The 23,999-nt window shown below is 37.8% G+C and overlaps 1 protein-coding gene across 3 annotated transcripts in view; it reads right to left on the bottom strand.

Moving 5' to 3' along the window:
- The window catches only part of INPP5F (inositol polyphosphate-5-phosphatase F), a 41,646-nt gene that overhangs the window by 4,389 nt on the left and 13,258 nt on the right, over positions 1-23,999 (bottom strand). The window contains exons 2-18 of one of the 3 annotated variants that reach the window (XM_065843665.2): positions 22,644-22,724; positions 16,492-16,628; positions 16,052-16,180; positions 15,285-15,452; positions 14,907-14,963; positions 13,193-13,391; positions 10,925-11,104; positions 9,040-9,107; positions 8,508-8,632; positions 7,147-7,224; positions 6,294-6,414; positions 5,108-5,236; positions 3,514-3,631; positions 2,789-2,987; positions 1,696-1,767; positions 1,530-1,603; positions 246-374 (exon numbers count right to left, since the gene is read on the bottom strand). In XM_065843665.2, coding sequence (XP_065699737.1) covers positions 246-374; positions 1,530-1,603; positions 1,696-1,767; positions 2,789-2,987; positions 3,514-3,631; positions 5,108-5,236; positions 6,294-6,414; positions 7,147-7,224; positions 8,508-8,632; positions 9,040-9,107; positions 10,925-11,104; positions 13,193-13,391; positions 14,907-14,963; positions 15,285-15,452; positions 16,052-16,180; positions 16,492-16,628; positions 22,644-22,724 — 2,064 coding nt within the window. Of the gene's footprint in view, positions 1-245; positions 375-1,529; positions 1,604-1,695; positions 1,768-2,788; positions 2,988-3,513; positions 3,632-5,100; positions 5,237-6,293; positions 6,415-7,146; positions 7,225-8,507; positions 8,633-9,039; positions 9,108-10,924; positions 11,105-13,192; positions 13,392-14,906; positions 14,964-15,284; positions 15,453-16,051; positions 16,181-16,491; positions 16,629-22,643; positions 22,725-23,999 lie in introns of those variants that run through there. The other 2 variants (XM_065843668.2, XM_065843666.2) reach the window with 2 other exon arrangements.

Below are 23,999 nucleotides of genomic sequence, written 5' to 3'. Positions count from 1 at the left end.
AAACTTACTTTTCTTTGTATTAAATCAGTAACATTCTAGTGTTTCTTTGTATTAAAATCAGTAACATTCTAGTGTTTACACAGGAAGCCACATACAGCAATTTTTTTGTTGGTTCCCAACACAACTAAATTATATTAAGATTTATCCTTCAGAAGTTATTTTAAGAACAATGAAAAAATGCTTCCTAGAGAAACACTGGTACACTGAATATGCTTATGTATACAGTTTTTACATAGGAAACAAACCTTTTCCATCTTCGTCTGGGTTGCGTACCACAGCTCTGAGGGTGTGAAAATACCCACTTGTGTCTTTATATTTGTAATGCAGCCTCATGCAGGAGAACTTGGGTTTGCCAAAGAGAGTGGGCTCAGGCCCTGGGAAAGACAGCAGATGAGAACTCATCTTTACCCAAACACCACAAGAGATATTGCAAGGGCTGTACCTAAACATATGTAAGAGTGGACAGTCGTCTTCAGCATAAAAAGCTTCATGTTTTCTTTAGAATAGCACATTTTAAATTGAAGATTTTCACTTACAAAAAGCAATTTGACTCTGTGTATGCCTATTATAACCCAGCCTGATTGCTTATTACGTATCACCCTTTCAAACAGAAAAATAAATGCTACACCGATGACACCCTGTAGTTTAGAGTATGTTTCTGCAAGGATTAAAGGGAAAGCTGGTATATTTTTACCAAGTGGAAGCAATATAAATTTCAATACTTAGACCAAATACTTCAACTCTTCAATGTGCTGCATCATATCTACATCATTAAACAGGGGTGGTTTTTTGGTTTTATAAGGTATTTGGTCCAGATGTTTCAAACCTGTTCTGTACATCAGGGTTTATTACAGATCTCCACAATACAGAATCAAGGGACCCCTTTCCACTTTCTCAAACTGCAGAGAATGAAAGTTACACCAAGGAGATGATGAAATCACCATGTGTTCTGTAATGGAGGACTAAACAAAGATGTCACATCTTTATACTTTCAGCTGAAAGTGCTGGATTTAGCCTGCAGATGTTAACTTATTCATTGACTAAAGAACGTAACCAGCATAACAAGATTTCATGACGGCACGTTTCTTATCAAACCTTAAGAAGAGTTTTCTAAATAAGCTACAAAACACATCCACAGTATAATCCAGAACCAGCTGCTGTATTTGGATCAGAGTGCACTGAATGCACAAACCTGTGATCCATTATAGAAGTTGATCAAATTGTCACAGCCAATCAATAAAGTTATTTTGATGAATCCCTGTGTTAAAGAGCTTGAAAGTGGGAAAATTTTAGACCCTACCAGTGATCAAAGTTTCCATTTTGAGCAGTAGCAAAAGACAGGACTAAGAGTGAATACACACTCAACTCTGGCATCCCTTACCAGCAAGAAAGCAGATTTTCAACTATGGTAGATGTAATATACACAATGTGTTGAGGCTCGCTGTTCCAATGTATTTGCAAAATGCTTTGAGAAGTGCTCAAATTATTGCTAAGAGCATTCCAGAAAGATATGATGACTACATTCTTACCTATTTCTATTTTTTCCAGAGCTTCAAGACTTAACCTTTGGTACTGATTCACCTTGTCAATCTCATCATCGTAACTACAAAAAAAACGAATCAGAACTTAATGCTTCCTACTAAAACAAAGCTACTAGAAATAAACTACACACAGTAAGAGAAAGTGGTAACTTACTAGGCCACGTAGTAGGCAGAGTTAGAAAGTAACAGCAGAACATCCACATCCTTATGAGTGGCATCAATGAGACTAAGGAAGGGGAAGAAGAAAAATGAATACAGGGAGAAGGGTTATTGGTACAGCTGTAACCCATCCCCAGGGTATTTTAGGGACACTTTTACAACTGCAGGCAGATTACAAGATGTTTCAGTTATGGTACGTTATCTCATGTGATGCTATTACCTCTTCTCAGCCTCAAAAAACAAGTTAGGTCAGACACTTCACAAGCTAAAACATAATGTGCCATTAGAATTACTATACCATAAGCAGATCCACACAACACTTTTAAACCTGGAGTTATGCAATAGCTCAAATAGGTCAGCAGCAGATCCAAAAATAAATAGAAAACCTACAAGCTATTAAAAATGCAAACAGAGAAGTGGAAAAATACCTCAGACTGTGTTAAGGTGATGAATTTTGTGCTTTGAAGAGTTATCATAACATCCTGCTTTGCTATTTTTAGATGCTGAAGTTTAACCTGCAGAAGATCAAGCCACTATTTTTCTTTTACAAGTTAGTGAACTCTGAACTTGATAAGGAGACTTATCAGTTAAGTTAGACTCGATTCTCACTACTTTTCATGAACAGAGATCTAAGCTTTCCTACTACTGACTCGCTACACAAGAATTTAATCTGATCAGATGTGGCTTTGAAGTCAAGTTACACTTTCTCCATAAAGCAATGAGGAAAATCAGTTCCTCCGACAGTCCCTTCTAGAGCTAACAGGGGTTAGAAGTTCTCTCCACAGCACCTACCACATTTTAGCAATGACAACTGAATGTGTGCATGTCCAGGTGGTGTCTCAGAGGTAACTCCAGCATGCACCACTTTCATGGCAGTTTGGGAAAAGCACATGTTTAGAGGACCTTTCCTTTCACAATGACATGTACTGATCTCTTCAAGGACTCTTGTCACTCCACAAAACTATCAACTTGTATTTTATTAACACATCTGCTATCAAAATCATTTACCATCAGTAGTAACAAAGGCGATAGTAATTATCCGAGGTGTCACAGTAGCAGCTGATCAGTTCTAATTTGATTCAACAAACCTTGGATCGCAGTCAATAAGTGCCCAACCTCCATGGAATTTTTCATCATCTGGCAAAAGCAACTTCATGTAGCTCTGCAAGAGCTGGCTGATCAGCTCCTGATGGCTTCTCAGGTTCTCCTTGTGCAGGGCTTCATGCTCTTTCTCTTTCGTAAATATGGAGTAAAGATCCTCTGTTACAGGGATACCCTGCATCAAATCTAAGCAAAACAAAAATATGAAACAAGAAGCCAACAGTTATAAGTGATACAGCAATAGTCTGTTGATTCCTTTGTAAATTCCTTCCAAACGTTTCCTATTTGAAGATGCTCAGGAAAAAATGGTTAATTATACTTTGTGAATAAAATGTTGCTTGAAACTGAAAAGTCAGCAGGTATAGCACTATTTTCTCCCAGTGAGAAAGAAGAATTAACTCATCGTTTTAAGAAACACTACATAAATTTAACTGTCTAAGAGAGATGTTACAACACAATTAATGCTAAAATGGAGTTAAGAGCAAATTATACAGTGAGTTACACTGTATGTAATCCCTCTGAACTGAATGTTGTTTAATCTCCAAATAGAGCATGACAGTTCCATATGGCATCCACTACATAGACATGAACATTATGTACACTCAAGGTGCTTTTAAGCTCCAGGAAAAAGTCAATGGGATAAAGCCAAGATGACTTCAATAAACTCTTCTAAACACCATAGTTCAGCTTACAGATGAAATTGATTTCTTACCTATGACTGCTTGCCTATAAGCATCCCTGAAACGATTCAAGTAGTATCTGTTTGCAGAATTAACTCCGTCCTTCATCACACCTGCCAGCTTTCTTTCCCCAGTCCTCGTGAAGTCACCCTGCCACACAGAACACACAGATCATGCACACACACAACCTGCCAGCAGCAGCCTCAGCTCAGAAGCTTTGGCGTTCCGAAACTCAGAACTGAATGGATGAGAACTCGGAAATGATGTTGAATCAACTATTCCATATAGAAGTTGAAGATACTGATTTTCAAAAAGCATTTGCTTCTCATAGTATTGTCTGCTTCTACAGAGAATATTATGCTTTGATAGACCTATGATTCTATATAAAGTCTTACTGGAAAAGAGTAAATCTGGAATATAAGCCAGCTAACATTAAAGCAGAACTTTCAAGACAGTCACTGGGATGCTTTAATATTTCAAAAAATAAAAACTACAACACTTATGTTTTGGCTTTTAATGTAAAAGGAGCACTACTGGAGCAATGGAGAAGACTGCAGCTTACTAAAGAGTGGTTTTCATCTTCTCTGCTTCTGTGACCAAAACAAGCATAACATACTGAAGGAAAATAGTACATATTCTCACAAGCTCAGAAACAAAAGAAAGTTCCTAGGCCACAGAAGGCTTAGAATTTGAACAACAAGCAGTTTTGGTAGTTACGCTTCATTAGAGGGTTCAATTTGCAGAGATACTCTGAACACTGGCACGGAACAGTTCTAAAAGCCACACCAACTACTGCTAGGGACACCTCAAGTGTGTTTCACTTCCAAATTAAAAGATATATCATAATTAAACTGCAAATAAATTTAATTCATTCATCTAAACAGTGAGTAATATTTAAGCAGAATGGATGAAAATGTAGCTCTACAAATCTAGTTCTGTGCTTCAGATACGAAGTTTAAAATATTTACAATCAAGTGAGTCAGGCTTTTTTTTTTAAAGGATTAATGTAACAGACTTGAAGTTCAGTAGAGAGACTTAAAGATATTTAAGTGCTAAGCATTTCTGCTATAAAGAGGTTTTCAATGTCAAATACCAGGAATACTAAAAATTGTTCCAGCACTGACTACACACAGAGTGGCTCAAATCTGACTTTTCAAAGCAGAAGTGAACAGTAAGAAGTTTCACACATGATTTCTGGTCTCAGTAGACAAAATGCATTACAACTAATTAAGTCTTTAAAAAAATAACTAGTTAAATTTACCTATTACCTACATATCCTGATTTTCAGTCCTTCAGAGTATTTAAGTACTGTGCTTAAAAGAACTAAAATGGTGCTTTAATTTAAATAAGTAATGTTTAATATAGATCTTAAATTCTTAGGTCAGCTTTGCTTTGTATCTAGATATTAAATAACAGAATGAAGTTAAAATACAGCCAGCGCTGCCACAGACACTCAAGTCTCCTCCAGTTCACACCAAATGTGATATAACACATTCTTCTCTTGAAAGGCCTCAAGACAAAAACCATGCAGAACGTTTGGTTGACTTTGCGACACGTACAAGAGTTCTCCCCAGACATAAAACCTGTGCCACAACATCAGAACAGGTAAAATTCCTCACCCTTTACCTTCAAGGCCGCTGTGCCTGCGTACTGCCGGCTTATGGCATCGCCGTTGTTGGCCCATATTATCTGGTAGATTCTATTGCATTTCACCGGCAAAGGCTGTTCTGGTGGCATCACTCCCAGTTTTTTGAGCTAGAATTTGATATACGCATTAATACAAGGCTCGAGGATAAAAATAATTCTCAATATCGGAGCTTGATAAAGAAAATGGGAGCACCTGCCAAGCATTTAATGGTGAAGTTTTACGCAATCTGAAAAAGGAAGCTGTTCTGCTAATTTGTCGGGTTAAACTGGTGGTTAGCAAAGAATTACTAAACCATTGATAAACACATCACTGGATATAGAAGGATTATATTAATTATGGATGTAGGAGTCAATCTTAAAAAATTAGCTGAAAGAAAGCTACTCTTGATTACTCAAGATACAGGCAGTGTTTCTATTTTCTGTAGGGAGCTATCAAAACAGACACCACAGAAACTTGACATGAGTAAACAAGTTAATCTCTCCTATTGCAAAGGCATTCATGACCTCAAAGGTTTCAAAATAAAGAAATGGAATCACTTTCCAATTACAAGAAGCAGCGTAACAGTTTCTTAATCTTTTGCACTAAAGCAAATGCAGTGGCACGACCTTCAAACTTACTCCTCTCCCAAAATAAAACCTTAAAACAACTTCACATGCTGTGATTATTATTAATGCTTGCACATTTTGGACAACTACTGTTTAACACCGATACTTAAAGTAACATACCTTACTCTTCGAAACCACCAATGTAAGTCTCAGATAGAAACTTGAGTGATTTTGCACACACTAAACTGGTAAAGCTGCACTTATATAACTGCAATGTAGTCACTAAATGCCAGACCAACTGCAGAGATTTTCAACCTTGTTTTACTGCACAACTTACGTTAAAATAACTAAATCGAAACAGGAGAATTGTCTCTGAGATGTGGAGAGTCATTTCTGCTTGGAAGGAGGGAATTAGGCATCACAGTTTTAGAATGATTTCAAGTCATTTTAACTGTACATATTAGCTGCAGCTTCATGGCTCTCCAAACATGGATAGTTTGCAAAGATCCTTTTCAGTACAGGTTAGTTTAGCATTTTTCAAACACACAGATGACCCTACGAATAACAGTTAAGTTCTGAGCTACCTCAGTACTTGACAAAGTACATTAATCATACGTGCCTGCTGTTCCATGACCACTCTGGCAATAGCAGCCTGCACGACATTGGTACGATCCAGACAGTCCATGCAGTTAACGCGAAAAATTCCTTCCTGTTTACAAATCACACCAGCTTGATCAACCCTTTCAAGAGAAAAACAGAGCAGAAGCATACCGAGAGACTTAAAATCCAGAGTAACTTATCAGCTTCTACAAACAGTAGGAAACTTTACACATGAAATACTATTTATAGTTGCACTCATCACCCCAGAATTAATTACTCTTTCATCCAGGCTAAATATCCAATGCATCCTATTGGGGTCATAAATTTGGTATGTAATCAGATGTTGAATTCACTTCCTAAAGATATAATACAAGCTTTCAAGAGAAGGCACTTAATCTCAAATTTAGAAACCAAGAGTAACAGCAACACTTCACACAACATGTACTAAGCACTATGTAATAACTGATCAAGACTGCAGCAATGCTTATTCCCAAACACATGAACTTTAATCAGGACAAACTAAAGGTTTGTAGTAGATATCTACTAAAGTAGATATGTTTATATCTATTCTCTTCAATAGTGAAGTTGGCCATTCCATGGTTTGTGGGTCAAATGCAAAGTGTTTCACATTAAATCCAAGAAATCCTAGAAGTGTTAAACGCATTAAGCCCCAGGCAAACCGCAGAGAATTTTTGCAGTTACATGTGTGGAACACTAATACTTTGGAACACAAAATCTGACACACAAGCTGGGCACCAAGAGAAGAATACAAAACATACCAGTTATGACAAAAAAAATCAAGGCCTCTGAATATGTACTTTTCTCCCCCCTACAAATATTTCATACTAGTTTAAAAACAGTTAAGTACCTACCAGCACCACTTCATGTCGAGAATAATATCATGAATGGCATCGGTCAGTGTTTGAACATTTTCAAATTTCATTCCTCGGCTAAAATATAGAAATTCACCCAAGTTAGTTTGAACTAGACTAGTGATTTCTTTACTTAATTATTTTATATCATTTGTAATGTTAACAAAGATGGTGTTTTGACAGAGAGTCTCTTCTGCAATAAACCTTAAATAGCAGCCAACATTCAGAACTATTTTAATGTACAGTTCAATATCCAAATTCAGACAAAAGATTCAGATCTTTGAATTCTCGAGAATTTGCAGTCTTGAATGCTGTTTCCCTAAGAAAGAAGAATTGTGCAGCTATTCAGGTACATGCAACGTTCTGTTTTCATTTTAGGCACAGTCTCAACAAAAGCAAGTACTATAGATTCGACATTGGGATGCTCTGCCCTGCTTTACCAGTTATTCTACAGAAAAACACCTATAGACACACCGTCCCTTCCTCCCCCCACCCCACCAGGTGGTTCTCAGTGTTGTTCTCTGTTCACTAATGCTCACAGTGCAAAAAGAAACAGTCTCGGTTACCACAGCAGTTCTTTGGTAAAATGCAAGTAAACAAAAGTTCATTTAAATGAAAGAGTAAGTATCAAGTCAATTCAGTATGTCAACAGCGCTACCCAAAAGTCTCTTAAAGGTCAGTACTATTTTGAGGGGGTTTTTTCCACCACCTCAGACAGTATCCACTAATGACACACTTATTCAGTCAGTAATGTTTTTCCAGGCCAGATGCAATACATAGATTAAGTTGGGAAATTAAGATTAAAACAGTTTTTAGGTTCTATAGAAATACAGGCCTGTGTGACAGATCACATTCTTGGGCATGTGAACACTGTACTAGGCCATGTCAGAGTGAAGTCATGAAAACAGCAACTATTTATATCGGATTAAAATAAAATCCAGTGTATTTTATAATGGAACAGCAGCAGCAAGATTCTGAAAGAACTCGTCATATGTATATAGACACAAGCAAGAGAAGCAGAAGAACGGCTTGTAGAAAAGAATTAATGCTACAAAGTTTGAAAAGCGGGTCAGTCAAAGCTTTACATTCACAGCATGTCTAAGGAAACTTGCCTAAAATGCATAACAAAAAAGCTTTGTCCAATAACTGCATATTAAACAGGTCAGGGACACGAGATCAACAAACAGTGCTTGGTTATCCAAACATGAACTTTCATAGTGCTTTTGTTTACAAAATGCATTCTTCCTATTTAAAAGGAGTGTGTTTCATGCAGAAGTAGAATAATGGCTTTTTTCCTCCCTTCTACTTGTCTTTCATGCTAATAAAAAAAAGCCAAGTGGCATTTTTAAATGGTTTCTTACCAGTGCTCATGGAAGTCAAATGAAACATAAGTCAGACTTGCATTGTTGTACAGAAGAACTTGTTTAAGGTAAGCATCTCCAATAATCTTCTCTCTGCCTGTCTGATCCACCAAATTAATAATAACCTGTTCAAAAGTTTAATTTAAACACTTGTCATCTGCTACACAACTTGCTTAGACATATATCATAGAATAATGAATAGCTCAAGAGTTAAAAGCGATTTGCAGATAATCTTGAAGTTGGAGTCTTTGCTAGATTGTACCCAAGATCAAATAAGCTCCAACAGTTACTGGCTTACCCAAATTTTGATACAGAGAAACTATGAATTCACAGACAGGTACACAAAATCAGGGCTTACATATTGCTATAAGTTCCTGCTGGTTTTTAGAATTTTACCAAGTTTTTCAAGTATCCTCTGTGTATGTATCACACTTTCAATTGTCAGTGAGCTAAAAAAACCACAAGAAAAACAAACTGAAAACATTAACTTTCATGTCCTACGTTTTCATAAAATGACTTATGTAGCACTCACCTGCTTTTTGTAATGTTTCAGCTGTTCTTCAAAGTGTGCACGAAAACAGGACACGGTTTCATTTTCACCTACAAGGCAGAACAGCCTGTTCAGCAACAGTTCCTGGTTGAACTATTAAATGATGCCCAAATCTATAATACACTCTAAAAAACAAAGATAGCTTTGCTTAAAAGTACTTGGACACACAACATAACACGTTGTACAGAATTCCTTTCTAAGGTCTTTCATCAATTTGCTCAACTTCAATATTTTTATTCTGTTACTATATCGTGCAGGAAACACCATTCTTATATTTTGCTTTGTGCAGAGCAGATTGGACAAAAATTTAACTTTTAATAAGCCTGTTTAATCCTTCCACATATGCACCACATGCCCAAATAAACATCTCTTCCAAAATGGGGGAGAGCTTATATTTGTTCTGCATCTTTTGAAAACAAACTGGAGTACAAGAGAGGTTTGCAATTTGCAAAGGGGGACATGCAGAACAGGGACAATCCTGGAAGTGTTATCCAGCTCCACCAGAGGACAAAACTGCTCCTAACCAAAAACCACAAATGCCAAGGCACCAGTGGTTCCTCAAAGTCTCAATTCCTAACTGTAAAGCTATCAAATTAAACACAATTTCTAAATATTTTTTTTAAATAATCCTATTAAAAAAGTGGGAAAAAAATCACTTAGCTCTATAAACACACATGACAGCACAAGCTTTCAGTTAGAACTAATCAAGTTCTGCTTCCAAATATCTGGATGGGGATAAAGAGGCGTTTTAGTTTCATTTTCCTCACTTTATCTATTTAAGTTTCCATTTCCATGATGTGGCAACAAGTCACCCCTGTCTAGTAACCTCCAGAAACCCAAATCTGTTGATGCATCTTCCTTAAGTCTGCAATGATAGTAACTGCTTCTCAATGTGAAATTATGTGCTTTGCCCAATTTCTCAAGCAAGCTTAAAAGGCCATTTTACCAGATTTTACTCAAGACTCAGTGGAAAAGCAGCACTTCGACTTTCCAACATCACAAGCCCACTTGAAAAATAGGATTATGAGGGTTTTTTTGGCAATTTTTTTCTGGTTTGTTTTTATCTTCAGCCCTAAAAATATTCTTCAGTGGCAGAGGACCAGAGCTGCTAATGCTGGAGGAGAAGGTGAATCCAAGACATAAGATGGACCTGTAGAAGTACATACTCATGATCCAGGATGCCAGTCAGCCCAATGCAGTTGGGTGTCTGATCACACAAGATGATCAACCTACAAGCTTCCCTCCAATAAAACTTTCTCCTTTAAAAAACTAAACCAAGAGAAGATTTTGTTGAGTTCTACTTTTTTACCATAGTCAAGGTTGTGAATACCTAGTTCACACAAGCATCCAGATCTGCCACAGTCTCAATATTATGTTTTGCATTATCTTTGAGTTGAAAATGAAGCAATTCAGATCTGACAAAGCCCACTAGATAGTAATTCATTTCAGAGAAAACAAAAGCACACTACAAAACTGGTGCTATATGAAATGTCTGTGTTTTATCACACTGAAACAGCAGTGAACTTCATGGACAAAGATATTTCTAAGACATCAACGTCTAAACAGGTTCTTAAAAGAGAGAACCAAATTGTCTCCTTCTCAAGTCAGAACACTGCAACAAGTAAGAGTGGACATAATACACATACTTCATTAAATACTAAAATTCAAGACCTGTTAGAATTTACAACATGCAAGGAGTCAAAGATCTGCATAGGTGCAATTAGAGTACGAGTTCACCGGAGTCAAGTCATTACTACTACTCTTGGCTTTTAAAAAGTGACACAGAAATAGTAGTGGTGAGGTAACAGCCCAAAGAACCTGCTTTTAAGGGAACTCCGATCTTCAGGTGTTCTATTCAAATACTCACTCCTGTCCAGCCGGGGCCGTGGGTTGTATCTATATCCAACTTGGCTCCAGAAAACTGGCACAGAGCCTCTTGTTTGTATAAACGACAGAGTATGGTTATGAACGTGAATCAGTTGTTCTGTCTCAACATAATTTGCCACATTTCCATTTTTATCAACACCTCTTCTCTTATACCGCATTCCTAGGAAGAATGAGAATCATCAATTAATGTTTAAGGCTAACACTTTGATATTAATAATTTTTGTTACAACTTTGACAACAGTAACACAAGGAGAGTTCTAGACAAAAGCCATGATCACTCCTACCCTAATCTAATCCCCAAGTTACATTGACTATATGGATAAAGTTTATTTACTGATATACTACGGGCAGCAGAAAGTAAGTTGACAGGGCAAGGCAATTTATTGCCACTATGAAGTTACAGATACATCTAGTCCACCCTAAAGGATATGTTACCACCTCTTCTGTCAAGTTTAGCAGAAAGTTTTGCTTCAGTGCTCAATATTTTACATGAACCTAAAAGCCACTTCTACTGACAGATGCTTCACTTCTCACAATAAGAGATTCCACAAGCAGCACAAGAAGATTTTCACAGAATAGAAGACTTCAACTTCCACCCCCTTGTTTTAACCCGTAACTAATTCTGCACATTAAGAACAGATACTGCTCTTCCAACTACATGGATTTTTTTGCCTACTCATCTCTATCTGATCATTAAACAGAATAGATAAGTGTTTGCACATCCTTTCCTCAAAGGACAGTACATCACTGTTGCAGAATAGATGCAGGTGGTAGCAAGGGATGGGGAAGGAATCAGTCAACAGGGTTGGAGAAGTCTTCAAGGCCACAGTTTATAACACGGAAATTCAGTTCTACAGAATTGGAACAACTCTGTTCCAAGCCTTGAAGGAGCACTGGACCAAACTTCCCAACTGAACCTCAACAGCACTAGCTGAGGACTGTGGGAAAGAAGGAGAAAAGGTTAAAAACAAGGAAGTGAAAGAAACGTAAAATACCTATCATAGGGATCTGTGTCAAAACAAAATACCTATTGCAGGGACTTATGTCATAGGGACAAAGTGTTAAAGCCATTTCACAGCCTTTAATCAGAGAGGTGCTTGTACACTACAATATCAGACACCATTTACTTACATTCTGGCACCAATAGTGGCTCTTACATCAAAACTCAAGCTCAATCATTGCACAGAAAATTTCAGCTCCCTTGCTTTCAATATCTGTTTTGTAGACACCAGGCTCTTACTCTCTTAAGAACAGCTGTTTTCCTTTACCTCATGATACCTCTCCTTAAGGTCCTGGGCAGGTTTATAATTTAGTGCAGCAGTTATTTAACTTTTTACAAATCACAAACAAGCTGCCTAATTAATAAAGAATCTGTATATTTAACACACAATTGTCTTGAGCTTTCATATCAGTGGTTTTTGAGGGGTTGGATTTTTTTAACTACAGTATTTCAGAAATTAAAACACTTTGAACTGTTGGCTAAAATTATGTATTACAGAATGAATTAAACACACAACCCCACAATTTTTCTTTGAAATATTGCGTCAATTTACTGAAATAATCTTATTGTGTCTAGGGAGGAAGTTCAACACAGTCTATGCCCTGGACTAGCAAACCCATGAGCATAATGTCATTAATAGTGTAGGGAATTCAGTTTCTGTATTTGTAAAACAATTCAGTACAAGTAAGGCATACTACAAACTAGATACTACTCTGAAACCCTCAAATATTTACTCTGAGTTGTTCTGACACAATTTTCCTGAGAACTGAACTGCATGCGTTGAGTTGAGCTGCGGTACGAAGGCCAGTCCCATATCAGAGTAAGCTAAGCAGGATTTTTCTTGTTTTGTAATGTTAAAAACCTGACTCAGCTGTTGTCAAGCCCTCAAATAAAGACCTTTGAAAAGTCAACTCCCACCCAGGCTTACTGAAATACACCAGGGCAGAGCTGTACGCAAGGTCCTAACCAAGGTGTTCTTTGCAAAGACAGAACTTTGATCTCACAACCATGACCTCCAAAAATACATTCAGCGCCCAAGAGGAGATTAGGGAAGCTCACTCAGTAACTGCTCCAAGTAACAGCTGAATGCACTACAGCCTTTTATTTCTCCCTATGAGCAGCAAAGGCCATAGCACATACATTGACAAGAGCTGACCATCTGCTGAACAACATCACACCCAAGTTTTATCTTTCACCTCTCTCCAGTGCTCAGGAACGATCCCAACACCTTGAACTTTGTTCGCCTACCAGCTCTGTGCCGACTCCGGCGTGAAATGAGCGCCACCAGAAAGGTTGGATGAACGTCATCTATACAAGTTGATTCCTGAGGAGGAGTTTCAGGACTGCTCTTATCATCATCAGAAGATTCACTATAGTTTACTACAAGCTCTTCAATTTGCACGAATCCTTGTATGATGGGTATAATCCAGAAGTCCACTTCAGCATTCTGAAGGTTACAAAAAACATTTACATTCTTGTTGGTTCTACGTTACCTACGGTTATTTCTGCCATTCCTCATGTTTATAAACTGTTGCTTCGTATGCTTGTCATGTTTTAAGAAATTTTTACTATATCCTTGTCTTATTTCTGTAAGGGGTACCAGCATTTTTCTTCCATTAGTTGTGGGGCTTTTAAATCAGGAAAACAGGAAGCAACTTAAGATTTTTCTGTGAAGTTGAAGCAAGCTCACACAAGGCAAGGCAAAGCTCCTTCCTTTACTCCAGCTATCTATGGAAGGAAAAGAACCCTACAATAGTCAAAAGCTTCTTTTCCCGTTTCCCCAAAGGAAATTTTCATAGGATGTTACATCTCATGTTTAAACACATTGGTAGTAACTCATCCAGTCAAAGTTAGTCAGTTCAGATAGAGCATCAAGTATTGGTAATTTTACTTTCTGCTTTCAGGCAATTTTACAACCCTTTTGTGGACATACAGCATATTACATTGTATAGGTAGACAGATAAAAATTTCAAAGCATAATGTTGTTAGCCTGTTTTCAGCAAAACATATTGGCATAAGCTTTATATGGGCTGACTTCGTACCCAAGTGACCTGGCTCAGGGCTCTGCACATTAGTGCTTTGTCACCCTAAAACCCCAATTTCTTAAACAGAACTTGGATTTCAGTTACATACTAATTCAAAGTTAGCCACGTATACCATTAAAAATACAACTGGTTAAATATGCACATCATATACTATCTTTCACAGAGCACCTAGGCTTACCCTGCTTTGACTCTATAAGCATTAGAGTATGTAAAATAACTCATGAGAGATGCAGGGCACAAGGCAAAATGTCCACTGTCACCTTAAAAAGAACCTAAGATTTGACCTAAACTGGCATATAGTAGTTAGTAACTCAGTGCTTTATTTAGGAGGTTACATATTGAAGAAAAGAGTTGTTGTTCTGCATTTTTGTGTCCAATAGCTAGGAAAATGCTTTCCCTGCTACTCTGAACAGCTATTCATAATAACTTGTTCTACATTATTGTTACATTGATCAGCAACTCTTAAAGGAGAAAAACAGTATTCTCTACTCAGGAAGACAAAAATCTTGTCTCATGAAAACTCTGGAAATCCAAGTTTTTCTTTTCTGGCTCTTCCTCCTTACCAAATACTCAGCTCTGTCCCGGGATAGTCTGTTTCACAGATAAATACATTAAGTTTATGGTCATAAATCAGCGTAAATGCATCCTACATCAAGTTATTCTGCATTGTTCTATCGTAATAAAATTTTACATTAGCATTAGCAATGACCACAGGTGAACCAGGAGGCTGCTGGAAGGGTGGCTGTGGGAAGAGGGTAACGCCAGCTGCTCAGCTGCCGAGGGCACAGCTCTGATCCTCACCTGTCTGCCAAACAGGTTCTTCAGATAACTTCGATGAGGCCTTAAGTAAACATTTCAACCAAAAACTAAAGAACGGTTCTCATAATACACATGCTATTGCAAGAAATAAGACTCACATCAATGCTGATGAGATCTTCAATCATGTGCTTGTTCCAAAAGAATCTGTCATCAACCTGTTTAAAACAAAATGGGCAGGTTTTGCAATATTTTAAGTAAGGTTTGGCAATATCTTGGGTCAATACACCAGTGTTATTCACTGCACCTGTACAGAAAAATCTAGCATTCCCTGGTTTTGAATATAACAGCTCAAGACATGCTGCCAGATACTTGTTTCATTCCCTTGCTCTGAAGCTGGTTACAGGGCAAGATCTACAGTTGCTGTACTTTATCCCAGCAAATAATGTATGTGGTCCAAACTTGACTGGTGACATCGCTGAACGGCAATCTTCAAAAAGGGAAGAAAAATACATATTAAAAACCCACACCCCACTTACTTTTCGCCACAGTGGTAAGTTAGTTTTCTCACATGCACTTTGCCTCTGCACAGAATTTGTTAGGTCATAGGTCAGGCTGTAGTAAAAGGAGTCTGAATCCATGAACATTTTGAACAATTCCTCCAATAATCTCTTCTCCAGTTTCTCCTTTTCTTTGCTTTCTTTAATCTGAAAGAAAACAAATGGCCTTATTATGTCTTATTCTTCAAAGACTCCAACCTTATTTCCTAAATGCCATTTCTAAGCTTGTAGGACAAACGTTCTCATTGAAGAGCATGATCTTAAGATACCTGGCAGAGATGAACACAAGGGCCAGAATCTTCAGAAATACCATGCTGTTACTTTTAGCAGTACAGGCATTCAGAGCAGTTAGACCCTGAAATGCTTTCAAACCCAAACCATTACCAGGCAGGAAGCGTTTGGATAAGATTGTACGGTGCCCTCTGAGGAACTGTGCACCAAATTTTGTCTCCAATCCTATATGGTACAAGATGCTTATGCAGAGCAATTTGCAGAAGTTTAGAATCCCACTACAACCAAATCCTGGTAAGAAGGTACTCTAAGTAATTCTGACTAAATTATATAGTTACAAAACGAAAGTCATAAAAGAGCAACAGGTAAATAATCAAGAATTAAACTGAACTTCAAGACAGTAGTTGCACATTCTGCAGTTTTCCCAATTCTCTTTTTAAGTCTCAGTTCTCTATTTGATCATCCACAACCTTTGAAGCAGCAACTAAATAGTTTGAGGAAAAAGAAAGATTTACCTTCTTTTTATTTGGAGCAGACACATTTGATTTAATTTGAGTAAGAGTCTTCAGCAGAAATTTGGTGTCATCTGGGGACTGTGTAATCTTCTCTGGCTTGTTTATCCCAAAATGGTGTTTTTTACAAAGCTAAGTAATAATATTGAATTAAAGCAAATACTTAAATACTCTTAAACAAGTTCAAGGAAATTTTAGTATCTACAAAAGCAAGACCACAATGTCCACAAACCTAGGGGAGACACTCTGAAGATATAGGGGGAACATGCAGGTATATTTCTCTTTTTTATAGAAAGCATTTTCTCCTGTGGTTGTGCGAATGTCAGCCTCAATTTGATGTGACTTGAGCAACCAGACCCACCTCAAGTTCCCACCCAATTTTCACATTTAAGTTTTACCGAAGCAGAAAGGGGAAAGTTGGAATTCACTGAAGACAATCATACCTCCAACTCCAGATCCTGAGGTTCTGTTTCAGAAAGTGGAATCACTGCAATCTTTGTTATTTTGCAAACCTCATGGTCTCCTGGGAGTTTGCCAATCAATGCTTTCTGACGAATTAAAAGCAGCCACCATGGTAAATCTGGAAAAAGATCAGATGCTTTGATTTATTTGTCAGGCATTTACTTTGATTAGTCTGCCAGAAGCTTCTCCCCAGTGTAAAACCCCTGCCAGGAACCATTTGACTAGAAAACTCCAGTGAACAATGATTCACTATTGCTATGGTTTGTTATTATTCATTGCCATAATAAAATAAAATAAAAAAAAAACAAACCACACACAATACTTAATTCAGTCTAATATAATAAGGTTAACTATTTCATAGGCTTATCCATTAGACGTAAAGTTAGTACTGCTTCATCTATTGCAATTACGCAATCTCTAGGATGATGCACATTCCCACCAATGTCACTAACGGCAGCACTATTTGAAAAGAATACCTGGAGCCCATGACACAGCAAGCTAAGATTTTCCCTTTGTACCTTACATTGTGTACAAAACAGCAAACAAGACAGACATGGATAACACATGGTGGCAAAATTCAGGAGTAAGAAGTGTGTTGGGCAAACATGGACTGCATTGTAGAGCGTCTTATGTATGTATAAAGCTTCACAATGTCATCCGTGAAGCATATGCTAAGTGGAAGAGAAATTAATAAGGCAAATGATTAATGAAGACATTGGTAACATGTGCATGCCATACACACATTCAATCTACAGTAGTTGCAATTAGAGCTTCAACACTCTAGAGAAAGGGAAACAAAACTAACATTCCCACTGAGTGCCTGGGTATGAGTGTCCCGGTTTTTGATCCCTTCGTTAGATCAATACCAAACCATAGTATGCTGGGCTTTCACAAGTCAAAAGTCAATTTTCTGCTAAGAGAGATGGAAAAGGCACAGAAAGTCTTGGAGACACATATACACTATTTCTCCCAGCTGAGAAGCAACTGAGTTTAACTGAAGAGGTCATATACAAACATTGAAAGCCTGTTATGGTACACTTAAATCTGTTTCCACACTTGTGACAGTACATTGGGTCATGTATTATGCCTTTGAATACAATATACAGCCTCTGAAAAAAATCTGTTTAGAGGTTTTACAGCAAATACAAAGTCTGTTCTCCTTGCTCAGTAAATTCTAAACAGTATTTTATCCTCCAAGTGCTTAAGAATTCACAGAGATTAAGAAATCACAACGTATGTCACCAAACAGATCCTCTTTTAAAAAAGGATACCACCTAGAGCTCTGGTGAAATAATCAATATGATTCCACCTTTAAAGTAGAATGTAAATGCATTTCTAAGCAGATACATCTTAGTGAAAACTGGAAAAGAAAAAAGTCTCTTCAGTTTACCTCATATTAACAAACCCCAGTAGCAGTAAATAAGAACTTAAGAGCTTAATAGAGGCAAGTGAGTTCTGTATCATTGGCATTTTTAAAAATGCAAAGTTCTCTTGGTGTGCACTTAAATTCTATTTGTATTACAGCCAGATCCACAAAACATTGAAAGGAAACAGGGACTCCCCAGCAGATCAAAAGAAAAGAGTCAGGAAGTAATTAGGCAGATAAAGAATGCCCTAAAGTAAAAGCTTCAACAATAGGCCACAGATGAGGCGTATTATAATTGCCAGCAAAATCTAAATAACTGAATCCCCAAATGGAGTAGTTGTCTACTCAGTGTGGGAGTTATGGTGTGCATGGAAAACCAGCACAGCTACCTGCCATTCCAGAAAAGTGCATGTTTTAAATCATCCATCTCATCAGAACTCATGTTCAAGTGTCTCACAAACTCTGGCAGAGTTGATGGTAACAGCCAATTTAAAGCACTATATCTGAAGTAAACCTCCTCACTAAAACAGGAATTTAGCTGCTCTTCTGCATCACCACCATCAGCACACCGTTGCTGTTTATTTTTCCTTAACACTTCCCAAGCCATCTAGCATTTTGTTTCCCCAAAGGTTTTTGAAGTAATTTTCTTAAACTCTGTATAAGTTAATCAGGCTTTTTGCAAGTATTTTAATTTTAGCCAAGAAATACCTTTTATTTTTGTTACTTGAATAACTTAAAAAAAATTGCACATAAAAAGAACGTTTTAAGTTGCTGATTGGATGAAGCCAGAAATGGCAGCAGTTACATCTCATTGAAGATGTTTCAGATACTGAATCAACCACTCATTGTTTCTCTCAAGATTCAGAAACTTGCCAACAAAAAGCTTTCCTTTCCTGGGGACAGGGAAGGAAGAACTCCTTCTGTTCAGTGAGTCTGTGAAACCTTGCCAGCAGCATTTAATTTGGTCTTAATTAACCAGCAATGGGAGAGCACACCAAACAGACAGAAGTACAGACATTAAACTGCGTAAGTGTCCTCTGACCAAGAAACTGAAAAACATGCTGGCAATGAAGGACTTATGCGGAAGTTGCTGGAACTAGTTAAGGAATCCAGCTTTGGTTATAGTTAGATGCACAGTATTAACCCTGAGCATAGTCATGTTTCATCAACTTGCTAAATAGACTGATCAAAAGTGATCTGAAAGCCTCTAAATGAGAACTTACACTATTAAAACATATGCATCAACTAGCAAACTGTACTGCTAGCAACAACTTCAATAAATCAAGAGCCAGAGTCTTCAACAAAGTAAAATTAAAGTTGTTAAAGCAGATCAGTAAACCCCAGCTCAGAACACCATTTCGGGTTACCATCACCATTAAGTATCTACTTTCTATTCTAATGAAAAATAATACAACCTCCTACTTCTGTATTGAGATTTTGGCAAAAGAAAATGGAGTGCCTATGTTTATATTTTGTATGTATGCACACTAACTGGACAACACAAAATTAATACTCTATAAGGAGATACTTGATGCAAGAGATATCCTTGCCTCTGTATGGGAAGACGACACAGAGACAATTTTAATCACGCATCTGTACCAAGAAAGCATGGAATGTTCTTTCAGTAACTTATCTCTGCAACACATCCTAAATTCCTTTTCCTTCTATTCCTACTTGTACTCTGCATTTTCTTACAAGTTATCTTGAGATTGATGAAAAAAAAAGAGACCACAACAAAACCTTAATTGAGTATCAGAATGTAAAGATGTGTCTATTTGGTTGGGCTTTTTCCTCCCCTCCCAAATAAAGCATCTTTATGTTTAAGAAAATTCAGTATTGGGGATGAACCAAATGATACTTTAAGCAGACTTTCATCTCCCATGTCAGTGTACAGCTATGTCTAGATGTACAACTGACCCTCTCATAGCAAAAATTCTTTAAAGAATTAAAAAAATAAGCCATGTAATATTGGCTAGCTGGTTTCTATGAGACTGCTGCCCTTCCACAAAAGCTTTCCTACACACTCCCCTGTACACGGCCAGCAATAAAACCAGAAAGATTAATTAAATCCCATCCTTAGTCACAGCAATTTGGCAAGGGTATTTCAATCCTAAATTAAAGACAGCCCAAGACTGACTACAGGGACGTTTCAAGGTCATCTTGGACTGCTCCAGCATTCTTGCATTAAGCAAATCTTTCAAGAACACTAAGGATCTATGCCCAAGACACTGAAGTGTGTATAAGCTTAGTGACAGCTTTATAGTGCACAAGTAAGAACTTCAATACATAAAACTAAAGTTTCCAGTATTAGTATGCGCTAAGCATTTTCAAAACACACCAGTACTACTTTCCAACAAGAGCTAATAACAAGGTTCTGAGCAGGAAAAGCCCATTTAGGACTAGCTGACCAAAAGATTTTCAGATTAACTTTTCTGATCCTTATAGTCTGTGGGCAGGAGAGAAATCAGAGCAAGTCCTCCTGTTCCAGATCAGCTCTGATGGAAAAACATCTCACCCAGCTGGGGCTGCACAGGACTCTTACCAAGCCTGGAGATCGTGGTCCTGCAATGTTAAATATTTATATGACTTCTGCTGATAAAGTTTCCAGGTGACAAAGATTGATAGAAGAATAAGTAATGAAGACAGGGTACTGTTACAGAGCACTAGATGATTACAGAAAACCACACTTGATTATGATCAAGTGTGAGCCCATTGACAATAACAGGTTTCAAGAGACCCGTGTAAGACATCTCTGTCAGCCCGACAGAGGACGCTCATCAACAGCTGTCAGCAAATTCAGTTTCTCAGCAGAAAAGGATAAATAGCTGGAGGTTGTATCTTTCTTTGAACATTTAATGGTAGAAAAACATCTTTACAGGACAGTTGCATCACTAAATACCTGACTATCTACACCAAGGATGGTCTATGGACAGTTTGTGATGGTGTCATCTGAACAAGGCAGAGAAGAAACAAAACTCTTGCACTGACCTAGGCTGCAACTCAGAGTGCCTGGATCAGCACCGTTGATTCAAGAGCTCTATGGGACACATAGAAAGATGACCAGGTATCAGGCTTATTACCCAACCATCTTGATTTACTTAACAACAGCAAGGTGGCACTTGAAGTGTCACACGCTGGGGAGTTTTAATTCGGCTTTCAGCAAAGGAAGCGCCTAACAATGAGCACACACAAGGCCATTCAGTTGCCATAGCATATTAGACCTTCCAGAAAGCATCTGACAAGGTCTCCCACTTCAAAGCCTGCTATACTCCCTAGAGAGATGGGGGGAAAGGCCTTTGTCTACCTAAGCGCTTGGTTTAAAAAAAAAATCAAAACATTGAAAAATAGCATGCTATAAACAATAACTGAGTATTGTCCCCATAGCAGAAAGAGGCCATTACTGGAGTTCAGCCATCATTCATCATGAACAGCACGTGCTGAACGGCACAGAGAGCCTGAAGGAGGAGAAGAGAAAGCGAGATGGCAGAGTATGAGCCATCTCATATCATCAGCTCTGAAAAAGGATGGCTGAATAGATCTGCAGAATGAGCAGAAAAAAAAAGCATCGGGTGAAATACAAAGAAGATGAAGTGATGCAGTTGGAAGGAGGACATGATCAGGAAGTTCATGGAGAGACCATCTCTGAATTGTTAATCTCAGAAATGAGACCCCGGGGTTACAGTAACTACAGAGCCAAGCATTTCCTAGAACTAGACCCATCATACACTGGTGCACCAGCCCCCATTTTCCTTCCTCCCCTATTGTTCATATGCCAGTGCCACCGCGACTAATCTGTTTCTATTCAATGAACCACAAACATCTGATCCATTTCAGCATTTAACCCGTCCTGCTGTCCCGGAACACACTTGAAACTTTACCTGTGTTGATCACATTGCCAGGCACTAATTTAAATGCAGGGTCTACGCATTCACAAAAAGAACAGCACACCCTAAGTGAGGCAGACTTTCTGTCTTTCCAAGCTGTCAGTAAATACACATCCAGAGATCTACTGGCAAAAGAATCTTTCTAGACAAAGCTGTTGCATACCAAAATATTTATTATGGCTACAGGAATTTGCAGCTGACTAAATCTAAGCGAGTATTTACCTTATTTTACAGGGAAAAGTCACTAGAATCACTTAAGAGACAAGCTTAACATTAAATCCCAATGTATTCTACACCTGCTTTCATTTTATAGATACATCTTACATTTAACTACAAATAAGTTTAAGTGTTCCTTTTACTGTCAAATAGTTGACTAAGGCAGTAATTATTCTTCAGGTTTTCATACAGCATTGAGAATTTAAGCCTTATATTTTTGTGAGAACTTCATTAGTTGTTGCACTGTGCCACGGGAGAACAAGGAAAAACTGCTTGAAATAATTTCTCAAAAAGGTGCAAGAATTTGATGCATCTCACATGAAGTCTCAGCTAAAACATCAAAAACAAACTCTGAATGCAGTTCTGCACCTTTACAAGACAGTGATGGACCAAAGCGTATACACTGGAAAGTAGAGGGAATTGCACCTGCAGCTAAAATATAACCACTATGACAAGTTCATAGTTGGGGAGTATCCCTCAGCTGCAAAGAACACTACCTAATTCCTTTTGAGCTACACAGCATTATTTGTAGTATCACTGACTTTAAAACAAAGTGCATTAGCCATAACAAGAAAAAGCCATAGAATAATTTGGGTTTGAAGGGACCTTCAAAGGTCATCTAATCCAACCCCCAAAACAGCACACAAAACAAAAAACAACCACATACCTGTATGAAGCTGAACTTTACCAATGACTCCCTCCACCAGGCCCAGACAAATGGGATTCCAAGCCAAAAGAAGGTCAGTCGCTGAAAAAAATAAAAATAAAAGCTGTTTTATTTAAAGTAAACTCAACCCAACAATTAATCCAGTGATGGGCATTCTCTCCACTTCCCCCGAAGAAAATAAACCTGGATTCCCACATTAAGATACATATGCTGTTCAATTTTTTCTTGTTACCAAGCAGCTATGACCAAATTGCTAAGTTTCCAAATTAAAGTCACACCCCAGATATTTCAGAAAAAAAAGGAAAATAACAGTTTTGGGCTACAGTAATTCAGTTTAACAGAGGCATAATTCTTCTAACATCCATTAGAATTTGGAACCTAACTGAAATTTCACATGGCTGTAGTGAAATTGAATACACATCATTAAGTTAATAAAATAGCTTCAAAAACCTAGCGGATGTCAACTTTCAGTCCCAGCTCTCTCCCACACCAATCCAACTACCATTAGTTTCATATCTTCTTTCTATACACATGCACACACACCCTTTCCTCTTTTCTAAAAACTCTCAACAAAACTACATGGAATACTGAAGTACACAAAGTCAAGTTTAGGTTTCTGGTTCTCCTACTGTTCAGAAACTCCAGTGAACATCATGGAAGCAGAAGAGAAAGCAGGAAGGCAGCACTATGGGTTTTCCAGCCTGTGAAGGAAACTCCTCTCAACACACATTCAACCAGTGAGATGGTATAAACATGAAGAGTAACCCATGGGCACCAACACACATTGGTGATACCCAGTAAGAGTTTCTAGTGGTGGTGCAGGACCTGCTCAAGAGGTCAAGACTCTTGGAAATAATAAATTTCTTAAGTCAAACCTTTTAAGCGAAGAAAAATCCTTAAAAACAGTTAATTTCTGTGTAGGAGAGAACAAACTCAACAGTAGAGAAGGTTTTTCTATACCAAGAAGGACAAGAAGCTTGTTATCTATCAAAACTCACTCGTCCCAACAGAGAAGAGTTTCTCCAGTTTCAACATCTAGACATTAAATATCTTGGCTGCCAGTGTAAGAAGACGAACATTTGAAAGAAACTCACACAATATCTTAAGATACAGAATAATACAAATCATCCACCTACACACACTTTATTTACAAGACTTCAGTTTCTTATTGGAAGTCTGAGATCTGCAGGTGACAACTGATAGTCTGATACTTCTTACATACACATTTTCAAACGCTGTATCCTCCTTGAGACATTTGTAATTGAGACTTTGCTGTTCCAAGAACACAGATTTAATCCTAGCTTTCAGCATAACATTTAATAGCAAACTGGGCTCTAACTTCATCTTTAAATACAA

The sequence above is a fragment of the Patagioenas fasciata genome, chromosome 8, assembly GCF_037038585.1.
Source record: "Patagioenas fasciata isolate bPatFas1 chromosome 8, bPatFas1.hap1, whole genome shotgun sequence".
Lineage (NCBI taxonomy): Eukaryota > Metazoa > Chordata > Aves > Columbiformes > Columbidae > Patagioenas > Patagioenas fasciata.
This window is presented reverse-complemented; position numbering and strand designations above follow the sequence as displayed.